Source organism: Lissotriton helveticus, chromosome 8, assembly GCF_964261635.1.
Source record: "Lissotriton helveticus chromosome 8, aLisHel1.1, whole genome shotgun sequence".
In the NCBI taxonomy this organism is placed as follows: Eukaryota; Metazoa; Chordata; class Amphibia; order Caudata; family Salamandridae; genus Lissotriton; species Lissotriton helveticus.
Genome location: NC_136069.1, coordinates 1,246,951,379 through 1,246,970,031, shown reverse-complemented (window position 1 = coordinate 1,246,970,031; position 18,653 = coordinate 1,246,951,379). Strand labels below are relative to the sequence as shown.

Genomic DNA, 18,653 nt, shown 5'->3' with positions numbered 1-18,653 from the left:
AGTTGTGGTGAGTAACCTAATTTGTGTGCTGTATCTCATTTTCATCTAATTAATTGCATCTCTTGACTAAAAGAAGGAGATCACTGGGCTGGAAAATTGATTCTTGTGCCTGCTGTTTGACTAGTTGTGTTCTGGGTCTGTACCCCTTTGAGTAAATCCCAGAGAAGCCTTTGACTGCTCACCCTCACAACCCTGGGAGTCAAGTGCAGAAAAAGTGTGCTTGGCCCAGTTTTCACTATTACAGTAGGGCAGACAAAAGGGCACACAGAAGCAGAAAACCCAGCAACTACGTTGTGGCACAGTAGCCCCTGCTTGTCTTGTGCCTACCCCAAAAAGGGTGAAAGACCCAGACCTTATATAAAATGAGTTAGGTCACCTGTTACTTCACTATTATGAGGTAATCACACTAATCAAACAAAGCTTGGCTCCAACAATAAATCATAAAAAAAATCTCTCTCCTAAAACTGGCCTTGAAGAATCTTATGCTTAAGAGGTTTCTCTTCCGGATTTGATTAACGTGGTCAAGTTGGTGGATGCCCAGCCTGTTATCTCCGAAGAAACTGAAAATTTACCTGATCCTCCCATTTTTAAATCATATTACTAGTATGAAGAAGATAAACAAAAGTTAATACGTTTATCTTGGCCGTAAATTTTGCCTATTTACTTTTTAATTATTTTTTTGAATTCATATTCAATCACAAAAAGAACACATAATCTACTAAACAGAACGTCACATTATTACAAAAAAAGTTCAACAATACATTTAAACTAAACATTAATGTGTCACAAAACAATTATATGAATACAATACACAACAATTAATTTGTCACAAAACAGTATGAATACAATACACAACAATTAGTTTGTCACAAAACAGTTAATATATATATGATCAATTTCATATAGTTGTAAACAGATTAAACAACTAAAAGCACTCCTAAACTTAGAGGATAGATAATTCCAATACTCTAAGTGTTCGAGAACTTAATTGCCACTTATGTCATAGCCGACGCGTTTCGAGTTCTGGTTTTATGAATTACCGGACTCTCATCAGGGCTGGATAAATCCTTTCTTAAAAGGCGACTGTTTATGACAAAAAACAAAATACGTTTATTTAGAAAGCTTCCCAACTGTCTTTTAAATGCTCATTTTATCGTTGACTAAGGCCTATCCACATACCGGTGTGGTGCCAAAATCGGTTTGTGGTCTTCGAATTATGTTTCCATGCAGTGGCTGCCACTCTGCAACAAAATATCGAATTCTGAATGATATTATGTACCAAATGTCTTTTACATTGCATTTGGTGGTTTTATAAACGGAAATTTACCTTATTAATGGTGCATTTATCGAAGCCACTTATATCCAATATTGTTCAGATCAGGGCAGGCAGGAGCCGCTCTGCAACAAAATATCGGTTTTCTTAGTGATACTGTGTGTATATGTCTTTTGCATTACATTTACCGATCGTCAGAAAGAAAATTACCTTGTTAGTAGTGTGGTTGTAGAATCCACGTATGTTCAAAAATGTTCGGGTCAGGGCACTCTAGGGTCTTTAAATCTGAAAAAAGCGGGCAATGGCATATAGCCGTGTATTATCGGGGGAACTGTTATCCACACACTCACAAAAGCTACTTACTCGTGAGTCGATCAGGGTTTAAGAAGAATTATTTGATTTGCCATTCCGATCGTGGTTTGTTTTCAAGCTGCGAGGGACAAAAGGAGGTTTTTTTAGAAAAGGGAAACAGAGAAAATCCCGCTTACTAAACGAGCAGTATTGCACTGCACTATACCGATTATAAAAGCGGCTCACCTTTTGAAGGGCTTTATGATTATTTCAAGTTCTCTCTCATTCCGCGTTGGAGGAAAGACGAACCCGGAACAGCTTCCAGATGAATTACAGGGTCATGTCGCCACGTGACCGCGATTAAAACCAATCGCGTGAAAGAGCCTCCCTATGTTTTAAAAAGTGCATTATGGGAGTTGTATTTCCAGATCGGAAATTTGGATAAACAGATTGAATAATTATTATGTTGATCCTAGTTCTAAATTCAGTATACTTATTGATTTGTGTGTGGAGCGCATCAGGATCTGCGTGCCAGAATTAACAGATTAGTGTCCTTTTATGAATAAAAAACGACCCATTGGAATACCATACTACAAGTGGGTTACACTCTATTTAGCTCACTCATGCAATTGAGTCCTCTGTTTATACTATCAAATTTCATGATTAAATAGGCTTCTTTGCGTAACAGGGCACTTTCAATGCATGGGGACCGATGTTTTGGGTCAATCACTGCCAAAATGGTCCATTGGAACTCATTCTCGCTGTGATTAGTAGACAAGAAATGTTCGACCATGGGAGCAGTCAGAACTTTTCTCCTGATCCTCGACCTCAGTTGTGTTATTCTCATGTTGACCTGTTGGCATGTTTTGCCAATATATATTTTGTTGCATGGGCGTACCACTGCCCCTTTTTTTCAGCCTGGTATCTCCAGCACAGTGGCTCAGATACCATCAGGTTCCTCTAGCTCTGATTTGCATGGGAACAAGTTCCAGAGATGGCCACGAACCCATTACACATTAGTAAACTTACAAAAGGAGCAAGAATCTGGATTATTTCCAAATGCCTAGGACTTTTCGATCCAACATTAGTGTCATACCAAAATTAGGCAAAAAATCTTATTACCAACACTGTTCATGCCTCTCCAACCTGGACATAGCACTCTCCTAGAGAAGATACAATAGAGGACATTGTGGCTGATCAGGAAGAAGTTCCTTCCCAAAAGAATGGATTAGGCATGAATTCCAATATTTCGGCATTAATATCATCTAGAACCAAGAATTGCCCATTCTACAAGAACAATCTAGATAGGGCCTTAGACAGATTGAAAATGGTGAAAAAAATTATGAAACTGCCAATTGAAATAATTACTCCATCTCTCTCCTGAACATGGTTGCGTTGTTCAGATTTTTAAACCTCTCAGAATGTCCCTATGCGACTGCCGGCACTATTCGCGCCTATTTTTAAAACTTTCTGTTTTAAATTGATATGGGTAGGCATTCAGCCAGAAGTGAAATGGGAGATTTTAATACGGCCGTATGAACACCCATTGGCTAAGCTAACAGAGAAAACCATTTTAAAGGTGACCACTGATATACTGACTTTGCCAATGCTTGTTTTCCTTGACGCATCCTTATCACAACTCGGGTGTGCCAGGGACACCAATATTAATGCAATGCTGCAGGTGCACATCCTACAATGGCCACTGTGTAATCCTATATTTGCAATTGACCCAGGCGCACCTATGAGTTGTGATGCCCCAGTGTTTTTTTTATGTATCTGTGTAAAATAGGCGACAGGCATTTTAGAGTGGAAATGTAAAATATGTATATTTTTTTAAAGAGTGGGTGCGCATAAATCAGAAGTAAGTGGCCCAGTGGCACTTTGCTAACACTAGACCACGAAAACAACACGGACAGGGATGGTGATGCGCAGGGACGAGACTGAGAATAGCAAGAGAACCCAACAGAAGAGTGACAGTTTGGGAAGGAGGCGGCACAATAAAGAGAGGCAGAGCTTCTTGAATGTTCACATCTGCAAAATGCCATCGGTCGATACCAACACCAATGGACAGCCCTGTGTAGCAATGTCTAAAGCCACCTAAATCACACTAGCCCAGGAGAGTGTCCAAAATCCCCCTTCTGGATAGGTAAAAGTGTGAATGTTGTGTGGTATGTGATGACAGCAGCTCTCATCATAGAGCTAAAGCTGCCTGTAAACAAATCCTAAAGTAGAGGTTTGTCAGCTTTGGGTTTCGAACAATATTTCCCTGAGGCCCTAATACTCCCATGTGTCATTCGTGACTAGTTAAATGCTACCTTAAGTGATTGCCAGTGGTTAGATTAATTGCAAGTATTTCTCCCATTACCTTGTGAGTGTTTGATGTAACTCCATGTGGCCAACGGTATGCTCAAACTTGGGTACTGTGCCACTGGAACCAAGCTGCACACGAATGAAGAGCCCCAATGAGGGTAAAAACCTGACTTGGGTTGCTTGTGTTCTGGTTGAGGGAGTTCCTGGCTTCATAGTTCGGGCTGGACGGTTCCTATTGGAGCAGGGTCAAGACTGATTTGCATAAGGCTGGGTCCAAACTGATGTGGCATGGTGCGTAAAAGAACCATGGGTTGGAATGCCAGCTCGAGCGACTGCCAGTAGTTAGACTAATTCGAAGCATTCCTTCCATCACCCCTCTAACGAGAAACAACTACAGACATAAATTATTGCAATTTACATCTACACAAACTATACAACAATCCAAGCAAATTAAAAAAAATATACCTCTATGTGTCAGTGACAAATGGTGACTACAAAGCGGAGGTTGATTTCTTGCACCTGTCTTGGTTTTACCAAAAGAATGACTGGCACATGCCTCAACGTAGGCTTTTGCGATTCCTTAATTGCGATTATTAAGGATAAGCAATTAAGGAATCGCAAAAGCCTATGCATGTAGGAATCACTATAAAAAGAGCGATTCCTACAATTTGTTATGTTATGTTATGTATGGGTCTTGTATAGCGCAACGGCTACTCCAAAGGAGTGTCCCGGCGCTTTTGTGCTCCAGACCCAGAAAAGAGACTAAAAAACATAACAACAGAAAAGCTAAAACATAGGATGTAGATAATAGAGCTCTAATCAGAGAATAACCAAGTCTTGAGACCCTTCCTAAAGGCCAGCAGATTGGATGTAGACCGTAGGGACAAGGGTAGGGAATTCCACAACTGAGGGGCCAAAAATCTAAAAATTTACGAGTAGCAATTAAGGAATGCCGTCCCATTCATTCCTATGGGCCTTCAGGCCCATAGGAATGAATTGGAGATTGCATGAGTAATTTCCGAGTACCAGTAGGCACTCGCAAATTGCTCATGCAATTTCAAGGGTGCAAGGGGGTCAAAATGACACACTGTTGCACCCCTGAAATTGATCTGTGCACATATGTTGCACACACACACACACACACACATGCCCTAAGGGCATGTGTGTGCGCTACATGAAACTTTGAAAAATGCAAAAAAGTGCATTTTTCAAAGTTTTTGCAAATTAATTTGCACTCCCTATTAGCGAAATCGCACATTTGTTTACTTTAATGCATTGCATTTAAGGAATCTCAATTTTGGATTCCTTAAAGGCAATCGCAATTTAAGAAATCGCAATTTAGAGATTCCTTAAATTACGATTTTTGCATTTGGGATGATGCATCCCAAATGCAAAAACACTGGTCGCAAAGGGGCTGTTCATAGAATCTGCCCGTTTGCGTCCCGTTTTTGCTTTGATGCATGTGGGCCTAGGACGTTTTGACAGAAATCAGGTATGTGATTGAATAAATCATGGATATCCTCTTCCAAAGCAAGTCACTGATTATGGTGGCATGTTTGAAACTATTGCTATGTAAGGCAACATGAAAGGAATGGTTCTGGACGCATGCTACATCATGCCTATATAAGACCTTCAGAGTAACATTTATTCCAAACGCCAAAGTGGTACAAAAGCAGGAGCGACGCTTAAGACAAAAAGTGCAAGTGATAGCTTACCAGGTGTAAACAGCTCCTGATTTTGTAAGGGCTACGGAAAACTGGGATCCACATTCTACTTTGGTCACCCCAAGACCTGTGAGAGAATCAATCTGAAAAAACAAGATGAGTGTTACAGAAGAAATTCTAGTTGAACACCAAAAAAGCAAAGCTCCATGTAGAACCAGAAAGAGAGTAGTAGATTCAAAACTGAAGCCAGGATATGTTGTCTTGACTTTCAATTAAAATGTAAGTGCTCCAACAAGTCCCAACCTTTTGAGCTTGGTTAAGCATCAGGCCATGTGACTCACTTTGTGAAGTCAATTTCACCTTAAACATTATGATACCTGCATATATAATATATTCATGGTGTGCTTGTGGATGTACACTAAAATGTTGAATCATGAACCCCTGGAAAAATAACCTTGTCTAAACAACAAAGCAAATGTTTAAGCCACTGACATGGTTATATTTTGAGAAAAAAAGCCACATGTGTAAATGATGAGGCAGGGCTCTCTCAATTGCGTAGTGAGACTTTTCATTTCAGCGGGTGTAAAACTATGGTACAAGTAGAAAATGCAAAACTAATTCTAGTAAATCTGTACCATTAGCTATGTGCCCCACTGAATGAGAACAAGATAGCACCTTGTTGTAAGACTCAAAACTTTGCTCCTGGAGTTTTAAAACCTATATGATCATGGGACAGACTGTTCTTCACAACAATACAACCCCCATCAACATTCACATTCAAAATATATCTCATCCTTTCACTTAAATAACAAGAGGCAACTTGAGGTACAGTTAGGAATCAAGCTTGTCCCAGGAATGGAAGGAAACGGATCAGTTGGCCTTAAAGGAGTGTCTGTCCCTGTTTTTACATTAGGTACTCTGCTATTCAAACCATTAGAAACATTACCAAAAACAAGAGATTTAGTCAAGAGGCTGAGCTACTGATCTGGATGCCCGACGACACTTCGGCTCTATTTGCGGCTTCACAGCACTGAATAAAGAGTTCTACAATTCAATAGTTTTACATTTTATGTCAAAATTGACTTTTATCAAATCTTGACCAAATCCTAAAAGTAGGTAAATCAAACATCATCTGACAAAAAATGCACAAATTCATTTTGTCGTCATTTAATAAAACAAAATCATCAATCAAACGTTTAGTGAAAAAGTTAAGTCTGGACACAGATTTCCCACATAGAACCGAGGAAGAAAGGAAAAGAATTGAATGAATGAAAAAAAAAAGAAGCAGGGCCCAGCAGTACGAAAAGCAGAACATGACAGAAGTATGTTCCCATCTACGGTCTCGTGAAAATTATACCCAATAGAGATTACGCTATGCAACAGCTCAAAAGAGGCAATATATTGTCAATAGAAGAAAACATTACACTAACGTACGAGTTACTTACCTTCGGTAACAATGTATCTGGTAGAGACAATTCTAGCCGCAGGTTCCTTCATCCCTGCGCGCCGGGGGGAGGGGGGTTTAGCATCACGCGACTCCGCCCAGGCAATGTCCGCATACGTGACGTCAGCGAGGTCACATAAGTCCCACCCCGGCGCGCCTACGTCAGTTTTTTTCAGAGAACCTTTCCGCGCCACAACGCGGAGCCATCAGACAAAACTGTGAGAGTATAGGAACAGGGTGCGAAAGAACAGAAAAAAGGAATGGTGAGAAACAACACCATAAAGAGCAGTGCCAGGCACTGCAGTACCCAAAGGCAGGGAAAGAATAAAGAACAGAGCCCAGCCCTGATCAGCAACCCTGCCAGTACAAAGATAGCCCCCCTGGAGACAAAGGACATTTGTAAAAATGTCATGAGAACATGTGGCAGGAATACAACCCCAACAAAAAACAACGAAGGGCAACCAGTACATGACAGACAAGGAACAACAAAACTCCAAAACAGCCCCATCGCAGAGTGTGACAACCCCCACAAGGAACAAAGGGCAGAGGCACAGCCAAAAGACTCCACCCTAGAGGATAGCAGAGGGTCCAGAACCCTAGTAATAAAGCGGGGAGGGAGGGAAGGGGCGGGGTGGAAGGTAGGCCCCATCCTGGAGCAACCAGAGCATAAGGGCACAGAAGCACTCACAAACCTATCCTCCAATGTGCCAAAAGGGGAGGAAAGGAACAATTAAACAAGACGAACATTCTGTCAGAAAGAGGGAAAGAATGTACCCATAGAAGACACAGCCACCCACAGGGAGGCAAGTGCAAAAGACCAAGCCAAGAGTCCTTGCAGAACGGGGAGGAAAGACGGGCGGTGAAGGAATCTGCAGCTAGAATCGTCTCTACCAGATACATCGTTACCGAAGGTAAGTAACTCGTACATCTGATAGAGACTACTAGCCACAGATAGAATAGATACCTTAGCCATACCCAAGGGGAAGGAGGGTCTGAGAGAGGACGCCACCCGCCTGGTCATAACAGAGGGTCCCACAGGGACCGAGACCCAAGACAGGACGAGGAGAGCCATCCCCCCAGGCAAGGGGAACCCCCGCCAGCAGAAAGACCACCAACCCCAAAGGGGATGCGGAAAAAAGAAAGAAGAGGTAGCCTGTCCTTCACCCAGAAAAGGAAGCATGGCAAGGTGAAAGGAGGCCAAGCACTCGACGCCCATACAAGGCAACAAACAACCGCCCAAGGTCAAGGCCAGGAAGAGGAGCACCAAAGGAGAAGAGTAACCTAGAGACCCCAGGGAGAAGAGGCAGAGCAAAGGCAATCCCAGACAGAACGGTACCGCCAGCAATAAACAGGCGGAAGCCAAAAAGGGTAACTCAAGGTCAACCAGGAAGAACCGTCCAACGGCCCGCAGGGACGGACTGCGCCCACAAAAGGGACAAGACGTCAGGGACCAACTCCTCCCACAGGGAGAAGAGGTAGAACCGGGAGCAAGGCCCACTGGAAGAAGCGGACAAGGCAGGATGACAGTCCCACTAAAGCCCCAAGGCGGCACAACGGTGCAGAGAAAACAATAGGTGGGCACCGGCAAGGTCCGCCAGATGCCGAGGACACCACGAGCAGGAAGGAGAAGAAGAGTCCGGACACGCCCCATGGAGGAGACCGCATACACAGGCCAAAAAGAAGTGGGACCGGACAGGACCATGACACCAGGCCACGGACAGCAGGCCAGACCAGGCAAAACAGCGCAGCGACCCCAGAGAAGAACACCCTGGGGCGGAATTCAAGCTAGTCCAAGGCATCAGCAAGAGGATTGCATCTGCAATATACCATAACGCCACGGAGAGCAGAAGCCCGCAGGCGACCACAGCTCCCCAGCACACAACAGGGCTATATAACAGCCACCATTACCCCACATAGGGCAGGTCACGTCCCAAGACATGGGAACCTCTTAGGAAAAAAGTTCTGCAGCAGAGGACAACAGAAAAGACCTGCGGCAAAAACCCTGCACAAGGCTTATCAAGCAGCCAGAGAGGAAAAACACAGAAGGCCCAATCTTTGGGCCAGCATGGTGTAGAAAACTTAAAGCAAAAACAGAACCACAGGCCCAACAAGGAGGACTCGAGTGGCCATGAAGCACACAGAACAGACAACCAGGGCGACCCTGCCCCATTGGAAGAACACCTCCAAGAACCAGGTCACCGGGGGGGGGGGGGGGGGGGGGGGGGAGGAGGAGGAGGAAGATGGAGGAGGAAGGAGGAAGGAGGAGGAAGGAGGAGGAAGGAGGGAGGAAGGAGGGAGGAAGGCAGGAGGGAGGAAGGAGGAGGAGGAGGCCCCGCCAGGAACCTCTGGATGGCCGAGTCCGCAAGGGCATGGAACAAAAGAGCACCATCGAAAGTAAGGTCCACCAACCGTTCTCAAACGTTTTCCAGGAACACATTGTCCCTAAGCCAGGCATGGCGACGAAGGGCAACCGAAGAAGCCATGGCACGACCCAGCACCTCTGAGATGTCCAAAGCAGAGCGAAGAATAAACGCCGCCAGCTCCCGGCCATCTAACACATGGTGTCTCAAATCAACACAGACACCCTCCCTCTTGTGAAGCGGTAGACATAATGGACTCCGCCGAGTCCCACAAACAAGAAGTGGCCCGAGCCAAAACACACAGCGTTTTAAGGGCCCGCAGAGCCGCACTGGTCGAGGCGTTTGCGCCCCCAGGAGTCCAGCCAGCGGGCCTCGTGTCGTGGTGTTCCCCCAAACACCACATGCAGATGGTTGGTTGAAGGTTTTATTAAATTAGCACAGTTAATTAAAACCATTGCTATAGAGTGTCATCATAGCGCAGTTACCACGTTAAAAGCAAAAACAAAAAAACCATCAAGGTTTAAGTTCATATACATATAACTAAACAGACAATCTTGTAGTTACCATTATAATCACATAATAGGATTCCAAAGACAAGAATAAAATAGATTAGTACAGGAATACTAGGACAGGGGACGAAAAAAGTCTGTGATAAGTTTTTTTTGGGGGGGACTGGAAGAGCAGGGGCCAAAGAGGGTAAAAAGTGATTGTCCAGGAGTCTCACATATTTTCCAGTCCTTACAAGCACTTGAGTGTCTAAGGAAGTAAAGCAAAGGGCCGATGCCTCCCAACATGTTCTGATGCCCCATTTTAAATATAAGGGTTTTAAAAGAAGTCTTCTGGGAAAGTCAAGGGCGGGACAACAGCACAGAAGATGCAACCACGATTCGGACCTGTAGTTGCACAGTCTGCAGGCCCCCTCCTCACTTGTTGGAGCCCATCGATTGAAGGCAGTGGAGCGCAGACCTAAGAGACGCATGAACATTATGTTCTTCCGGGCCACTGCATGCAGATTTTCCAGGAGGTAAGCTTGAGGTACCCCAGGGAGGTATGAGATATTCAAAGGAAGCAGATGTTTTTAGAACCTGGGTGTCCACCCGGTGGGAAATTTGTCTGACCTGCTTATTGATAACCTGTTTCCAGACTGTGTATGGAATAGTGTCTGCGGTTAGTAATGAGTTATCGATGTCCAGCATTCTTAAAGCCTTTATGATTTGATGCTTCCACGGATTACCGGGGCTGGCAAGAGTTTCTTTTAACCGGGCATTTAGGGTGTTGTCTGCGGCTTTTAGTGTCCTTATAAAGTATTTCAGGGTATCAGCCTCACAGAAAATAGATTGTCTTTGAAGGCCCAGCTTCAGTCGTAGTCTTGCCCTGTGGATGAAATTCGGAAGATGGAAGATTTTTTTATTAATGAAAACTTGGGCGTGAACTAGACTGGCCGAGCATGCACCGGGGAAGGCCTGATGCCCATAGTTTAAGGCGGGGAGAAGAGTGGCTTTAATCACCTTCAGAATGGGTTCTGCAGAAGGACTACTCAGGAACTGGTTAAGTCGGATCAAAGAGTATGTTATTGCTCCAGCTCTCTTTTTCAAGGCGGCTAGGTGAGCTGATGGTCTAGAGGACTCGCTAAACCAGACCCCCAGGTAATTGTATTTTGATGTTGTTTTGATCTTTGCGGGCCCAATGTTCCACCTTAAACTTTTCTTGTTCTTACAACAGCCGAATATCAAAACCTTTGTTTTTTCCTGGTTGATTTTTAGAGCGTTAGCAGTATGATATTTGTGGAGCGTGCTTAAAGCTCGTTGAAGATTGCAAAAAACACAGTTGATGGACAGAATGTAGAACAATGTCATACATTCATCCCAGTACAAGGATCTGGGCCTAAATCCATCGTTTTTTTGCACTCCACACCACCCTGGGTCAGACACTGGCTATATGCAAATCAGCTCTGACCCTGTGCCTCATGGGAACAGTCCAGTCCGAACTACCAAGCCATGTCTTTCCCAGACCGGAATCAAGCCCAGAGCTCGTTGAAGGCCAGATTTTGCCTGGTTTATTATAACAATATCGTCGGCATATTGCAAAATGTGCAGGTTCGTTTTTGCGAGGTCCAGTTTTGGCGGAAGGAGATTGCTTTTCTCCAGGAATCTTCCCAGGTCGGCGGTGTAAAGGTGGAACAAGAGGGGGGCAAGAAAGCAACCTTGCTTTAGGCCGTCTGAGGTTGGAATTTTTGCAGAGACTGTCGTTGGGCCAGTTCTAACTCATACCCATGTGTTCTTATGCAAGGAGATAAGGGCACCTAGCAGACTCTGAGGGATCCCCCACTTGTCTAATTTACTCCATAAGGTGTTGCGAGGCACTTTATCAAAGGCACTGCTATAGTCTATAAAGCAGCAATAAAGAGGGAGATGATTTTTTTGTGCTGCTTGTTGACTCAGGATCGCTATAGTAGTGATGTTGTCTATTGTGGAGGCCGAGGATCAAAACCCAGTTTGAAAGTATGGTAGAATGTTGTTTTCTACTACCCATTTTTCTAGTGACCTGTGAAGACACCGGGCATACACCTTGGCCTCAAGGTCTAATAGGGCAATGAGTCAAAAATTAGCTGGAAGAGAGAGATCTCCTTTCTTAAATATTGGGCAGAAGATCAAGCCTGTCCATGAGTCTGGTAACCGATAGGTAGTAAATGCTTCTTCCACCGCACATTTGAATACCACAGATGGAAGGCCATTGGGCCCGGGAGCGCCATCATTTTTCATGGCTTTCAAATACTTGGAGACCTCGGCGGGAGTAGTCAGCTCCTGGGTTTCTATCTGCATAGTATCGACACAATCTCTAAATTCGCCCACCACAGGGTCCACGGTGTCACAGCAGTATTGTTGAATCACAATCTGGGTCCAATCTTCTTCACGGACCGAGTTCCCTCTGTTCTTATTGGAGGAACGAAGCTTGTTTATGTGGTTCCAAAATTGGGTCAGGTTTTTTCCCTTTAACAGGGCAAATGCACTAGTTACTTACCTTCGGTAACGATATATCTGTAAGAAACAGTAGTTAGTGTTAGATTCCTTACCTTAGAATATCCCCAGCCGTCAGACTGGATCCGGAAAGATTTGCGTAGCAGTACCCCTGCGCGTCGGTTGGCGTCTTCTGCGGCTCCGCGTCCGTCGTCGGCACCGGTATGACGTCGTCAGAGTACTTAGACGCCACCCTCGCGCGCTGACTTCAGTTCTTAAACACAGCTTTTCCGCGCCAGGAACGCAGAGCCATGATAAAAACCAACACTGGTGCCATGAAACTAGGGCCCCCTCAAAGGGAAGAACCTAAACCCTAGATATCGGTTCGCCGAACGGGGAGGATGGGTGGGGCGGTAAGGAATCTAACACTAACTACTGTTTCTTACAGCTATATCGTTACCGAAGGTAAGTAACTTGTGCATCTGAAAGAAACAGGTTAGTGTTAGATTCCTTACCTTAGAATAGATACCCCAGCAATACCAACCCCGGTGGTGGGTCTGCGAACCAATGATCACACCAGAAAGTCCTGGAGAACAGAACAGCCGAAAAAGCCAACTCTTCGGACTTGGCTGTCCAGGCAGTAGTGTCTAGCGAACGTGTTCAGCGAGGCCCACGTAGCTACCTGACAAATGTCCTGCTAGGGGACTCCCCGACCTAAGGCAGTAGTAGCCGCCGTGGCCCGAATTGAATGGGCCCTCAGCCCAACATCAGGCTCCTTTTTAGCCAAAGAGTAGCATACCTTGATGCACAACACGACCCACCGAGAGATGGTCCGTTTGTGCACCGCCCGCCACTTCTTAGCGCCCACGTAACCAACAAAGAGCTGGCCGTCCACCCGGAACTGGCGTGTGCGGTCCAGATAGAATGAGAGCGCACGTTTTGGGTCCAGACGGTGGAGCTTCTCTTCCTCTTTCAAGGGATGCGGAGGCGGAAATAAGGTGGGCAAGGTGATGGACTGCCCGATGTGGAAGGCTGTGACTACCGTAGGCAGGAAAGAGGGACACGTTCTCAAGACAACTTTGTCCGGATGGACAGAAAGGAATGGAGGTTTGGAAGTAAGAGCCTGGAGCTCAGTCACTCTCCTGGCAGAGGTGATGGCAACCAGGAAGGCAGTCTTAAGAGTGAGAAGACAAAGAGGGCATTAGTGAAGTGGCTCGAAAGGAGCGCACATCAAATAAGTAAGAACAATGTTCAAGTCCCATAGAGGCATCACGAAAGGAACAGGAGGAAACATGTGAGTGATGCCCTTCAAGAATCTATTTACAACAGGGGACTTGAAAAGAGAAGGCTGATCAGGTAGCCTTAAAAACACTGAAATGGCAGAGAGGTAGTCCTTGATAGTGCCCAGAGCAGAGCCCTGCTGGGCAAGAGAAAGAAGAAAGAGGAGAACCTCTGAAAGGGGGGCAGAAAGGGGATCCACAGCCTTAGCTGTGCACCATGCCACAAATTTGTTCCACCTGCAGGCGTATACCGATTTTGTGGAGGGACGCCTGGCTGCCAGAATCACATCACAGACCTCAGGAGGCAAGTCAAATGGCCTCAACTGTCGCCGCTCAATCTCCACGCGTGGAGGTGGAGACTAGACATGTTCGGGTGGAGGACCGTCCCCCTGCTGCTGCGACAGAAGGTCCTCCTGAAGAGGCAGACATATCGAGGGATCGACTGACATGCTGAGTAGCTCGGGATACCAGTATCTTCGTATCCAGTCCGGAGCCACAAGGATTACTTGGGCCCGGTCGCGCCTGATCTTCTTCAGCACTCTGGGCAGAAGTGGTATAGGCAGAAAGGCGTACAATACACCGCAGCTCCACTCGCGACGAAAAGCGTCTCCGAGCGAGTGCCACCTTTGAAATGCCAACGCGCAGAACTGATGACATTGCGCGTTCTCTTTGGTGGCGAATAGATCTTACCAAGGCTCTCCCCATCGCTGAAAGAGACCTAGCGCCATGTTCCAGTTCAGACGCCATTCGTGATCCATCATGCACCGGCGGCTGAGTTTGTCAGCCCTGGTGTCAGGGAACCCCCCAGGTGTTGAACCACCAGGGTGATGCCCTGGGGTTCCAGCCATTGCCAGAGGTGCAGAGCCTACTAACAAAGGGTCCACGACCCCACCCGCCCTGTTTGTTGGAGTGCCACATGGCGGTGGTGTTGTCCGTGAACACCTGCACAACACTTCCCCGGACAGAGGGAAGGAATGCCTTCAGTGCAAGTCGGATCGCTCGCAGCTCCAGATGGTTGATATGGAGCCGGGACTCCGCCAGAGACCAGAGGCCTCTGATCTCCGCCTCTCCCATGTGCCCCCCCCAGCCCAGGAGGGACGCATTCGTCACTACTACGTGCTCCGGTTGGGGTAGGGAGAGGGATCTGCCGTTGACACAATCGCGGTCCGTGAGCCACCACTGCAACTGTCTCACAGTGCCCTCCGAGATCAGGACGTGGCCGGACAGGTTGCCCTGAAGCTGGGCCCATTGAAACTTTAGGTCCCACTGCAGAGCACGTATCCGCCACCTGGCATGATGCACCAGAAGGATGCAGGAGGCCATCAGCCCCAGAAGCCGCAGCGTCAACCTGACCGAGACTCGGGATAAAGGCTGAAAGATCGGAATCAGAGCCTGAATATCCTGAACCTGCTGTTCGGGAGGATAAACCCGGCACTGCGCAGAGTCCAGAACCGTTCCGATGAAGAGGAGCTTCTGAGAGGGACACAGGTGTGCCTTCGGTACATTGATGGAGAAACCCAGCAGGTGCAAGAGGTCGGGCGCTGGTAAGGCCGAAGGGGAGTAAAGTAAACTGAAAGTGCTCGCGGCCTACCGTGAACAGCAGGTAACGCCGGTGGGCCGGCAGGACGGGGATGTGAAAATATGCGTCCTGCAAGTCCAACGCTTCCATCCAGTCTTCTGGGTGTAGGGCAGCTAAGACCTGAGCCAAAGTCAACATCTTTAACTTCTCCTTCCGGAGGAAGCCGTTGACATTTCGCAGGTCCAAGATAGGGCGTAGGCCCCCTTTGCCCTTCTTGGGAACCAGAAAGTAGTGGGAGTAACAACCACACCCTACTTCTGGCCCAGGAACGCGCTTGATGGCCCCCTTGGCCAAGAGGGCCGTAACTTCCTCTTGCAGAAGTTGCAAGTGATCCCCTGACACGCGGTGGTACTGCGGTGGCATGGCTGGAAGGGTCGCCTCAAACGGGAGGGAGTAGCCCCTTCGGACGATTTGCAGCACCCACCTGTCCGATGTGATGGAGTGCCAGTGGAGGTGATGGTGAAACCCTGCCCCCCACTGGCGTCGAATGGGCCTGAAAGCTCGGACTAGGAAGGCTTTGAGGCGGATGCTGCAGGGGTGGATGTGGACTGGCCTCTCCGCTGTCCCCTGGCACCGCCACGGCGGTTACCACGTCCGCCGCCGCGCTGGATGTTAGTCTGCGGCCCGTGGCTGGCAGGACATGAGGGGGCGCCCCTTCCTTGGCCACGAAAGGAGCGAATGGAAGAAGTCTACAGGCGCTGGCCCGACAGGTCCAAGGACTTGGACGTAGCCCTGGAGTCCTTAAAACGCTCAAGCGCACTGTCTGCCTTGTCGCCAAAGAGGCGACGGCCATCAAACGGCATGTCCATGAGGGAATTCTGAACATCAGCCAAAAAGTTGGCGGACCTCAGCCAGGTGTGGCGGTGAACCGCCACCATTGTGAAAATCACCCTGCCCAGCGAGTCCGTGGTATCCAGCCCACATCGGATAGAATACCGTGCTGCATCCCGCCCTTCCGCAAGTGCTTGAACGAGTTTGACCCGGGCCTCCTCCGGGCAAGCTGGCAGCACGTCCGCGACCGTGTCCCACAGAGAGTGGGTATAACGGCCCAAAAGGCAAGTGGTGTTGATAGACCGCAACCCCAAACTAAGTGAGGAGAACAGCTTCTTACCGAACTGCTCATACCTTTTGGATTCCCGATCAGGTGGTGCAGTCGGGAATGCGGTCTGGGAGTTAGAGGCCTGGATAACCAGGCTCTCGGGGTGGGGTGGGTGGACAGGAAGCTAGGGTCGCCCGGGACCGGGCGGTGGTGCCTGGCCACGCTCCGATCTACAGGGGGACCTGTAGCGGGCCTGGACCAAGTGCCCAACAGAACGTCAGTAAGGGCCTCATTAAACGGCAGTAGAGGCTTCAACGAGCTTGCCTGCGGTTTAAGGACCTCGGTGAGGAGGTTAGTCCTCATGGCCGCGACAGGGAGCTCAAGACCCAAGGTCTTGGCCGCCCTCGTCAGCACCACGCTGTAAGCAGCCCCCTCCTCCGTAGCCACGGTAGGAGGGGAGACAAAGCCAGTGTCGGGCGGAGTGTCCAAACTACTGGCCTCCCCTAGATCCACTGCCCAGTCCTGAAATGACTGGCACTCTCGTGCCAGAGGGTCCTCAGACCCCTCCCAATCCCCATCGCCTCCCATCTCCTGATAGTCAGGTTCAAAGCATAGGGCCGGATCATAGAAGAATTGCTCTTCTCTCTGCGTCGAATGCGGCGTCGAGCGATGCCGGTCCGATGCCGGATCCGGACCAAGGGAAGGACCTGGGACGGCGTCGGGGGTGACACCCTGGGGGTCGGCGGGGGGGTTCATAAGGTCGACCAGCGGCGACCCAGATCCGGACCCGGTGGGGCCCTGCGGCGTCGGGACAGGCCCGCTTGGGTTCCCAGTCGGGGCCGGGGGGCCCGAAGGCACCACAGTGGGACCCGACGGAGGAGAGAGCGACCTCATGGCCATGGGGAAGGCATCCATCTCCTCCAGCGTCGCGTTCAGCCCAGGGACCGGTGGGTATGGAGCTGGCAGAGGTGTGGGCAGTGTCACCCGAACCCCCTGTCGCATTGCGCGAGCGTCGGGGGGAGAGTCGGAAGAGCGATGTTGTCTCTTCGGCTTCTTGTGCCTCTTACCTGAGGACTTGAAGCCCGACGAATGGTGTCGACTTGCTGAGCTTCGATGACTGTGGGCCCGCGACCGGTCCTTTGACCTCCTCCTCGACCTGGGCCGTGAACGGCGTGGGGCCGACTGCCTGAGCTCGAGGCGCTTACAGGACCGCTCCCGCCTAGCCTTCAAAGTCAAGGCCCAGCCGTCAGGGCACGACTTGTCGTCATGGTCGGCCCCAAGGCAATACAGGCACCGGCGATGGGGGTCGATAACCGACATCAGTCGGTTGCAATCGGCACAGGACTTGAACCCGGGCATCCCTACAGGCACCTATAGTCTTACAACTCGAAACAGGATCAAAAAGATCAAAAAAGTTAGTCAAAAAGTGACGAAGGAGTACTGCTTTTTCCGGATCAGAGCTTGCTGGCGCGGAAAAAAGAATTGACGTCAGCGCGCGAGGACGGCGTCTAAGTACTCCGACGACGTCAATCCCGGCGCCAACGACGCAGACGACGGACGCGGAGCCGCAGACGACGCCTACCGACGCGCAGGAGTACTGCTACACAAAACTTTACGGATCCAGTCTGACGCCTAAGGATATTCTAAGGTAAGGAATCTAACACTAACCTGTTGCTTTCAAATATTTTTAGCCACTCATTCTGTTCTTTTTGTCTCTTAGCTTCCCACGATAATTTTTTTAAGACTTTGCGCAGTGAGGCCATAGTGTTAGCAGAGTGCACAGTGCCTTTCGATTTGTGCAGGCGCACAGCCCTCCTTAGGGCTCTTCTTTGGATGGCTAACACCGGGTCAATAGACTGCTTTGGGCGAGGCCTGTGGGGTCTGTGGTGAGCTTCAGGGCCTGTTAAGAGGTCTCGTAATTTGACAATGGCGCTGTCCCACCAGTGATGGAAGTCTGTGGGGGCATTGTGCGTGTAATTTGGAGTTGTTCCCATGAGCCAGGTGCCCACCTTATCAGAACCCGAGGCATCCCATTTAATTTGTCTGACTAGAGTATGGAGTATGGAGTTCGACCTGCATTGAATGCCCCACTTCTATTATTTTGGCAGCGGCAGGCACTTGCAGGTCGATTGTTACAGTCAAAGGGTTATGATCGCTCTCGGTGCAAGTGGGGATTTCCATCATGGTTAATTTTTTCGCCAGAGATGGTGATAAAAAAATGTAGTCAATGGTCGAAAGATTCTTAAATGTTGGCGACAGATGGGCACCAGGATTCTGTTCCAATCTGATTTGCTTTGCAGAACGTAAGTTGTAAGTGGTTAAAAAAGTGGTCATGACTTCTTGCTCTTTAGTGTTAATGACTGAATGGGCGTTGGTAGCCAGGTCTCTGATGTTGAAATCCCCTAGTAACAGTACTTCTGCAGAGGCGAATTTCAATAAAAGTTCTTCCAGATGTT

General features: G+C 48.2%; 1 protein-coding gene across 1 annotated transcript in view; it reads right to left on the bottom strand.

Moving 5' to 3' along the window:
* Nucleotides 1-18,653, bottom strand: part of HERC2 (HECT and RLD domain containing E3 ubiquitin protein ligase 2) — a 1,611,099-nt gene that overhangs the window by 283,920 nt on the left and 1,308,526 nt on the right. The window contains 1 exon segment of the mRNA XM_078658234.1: nt 5,590-5,681. Coding sequence (XP_078514360.1) covers nt 5,590-5,681 — 92 coding nt within the window.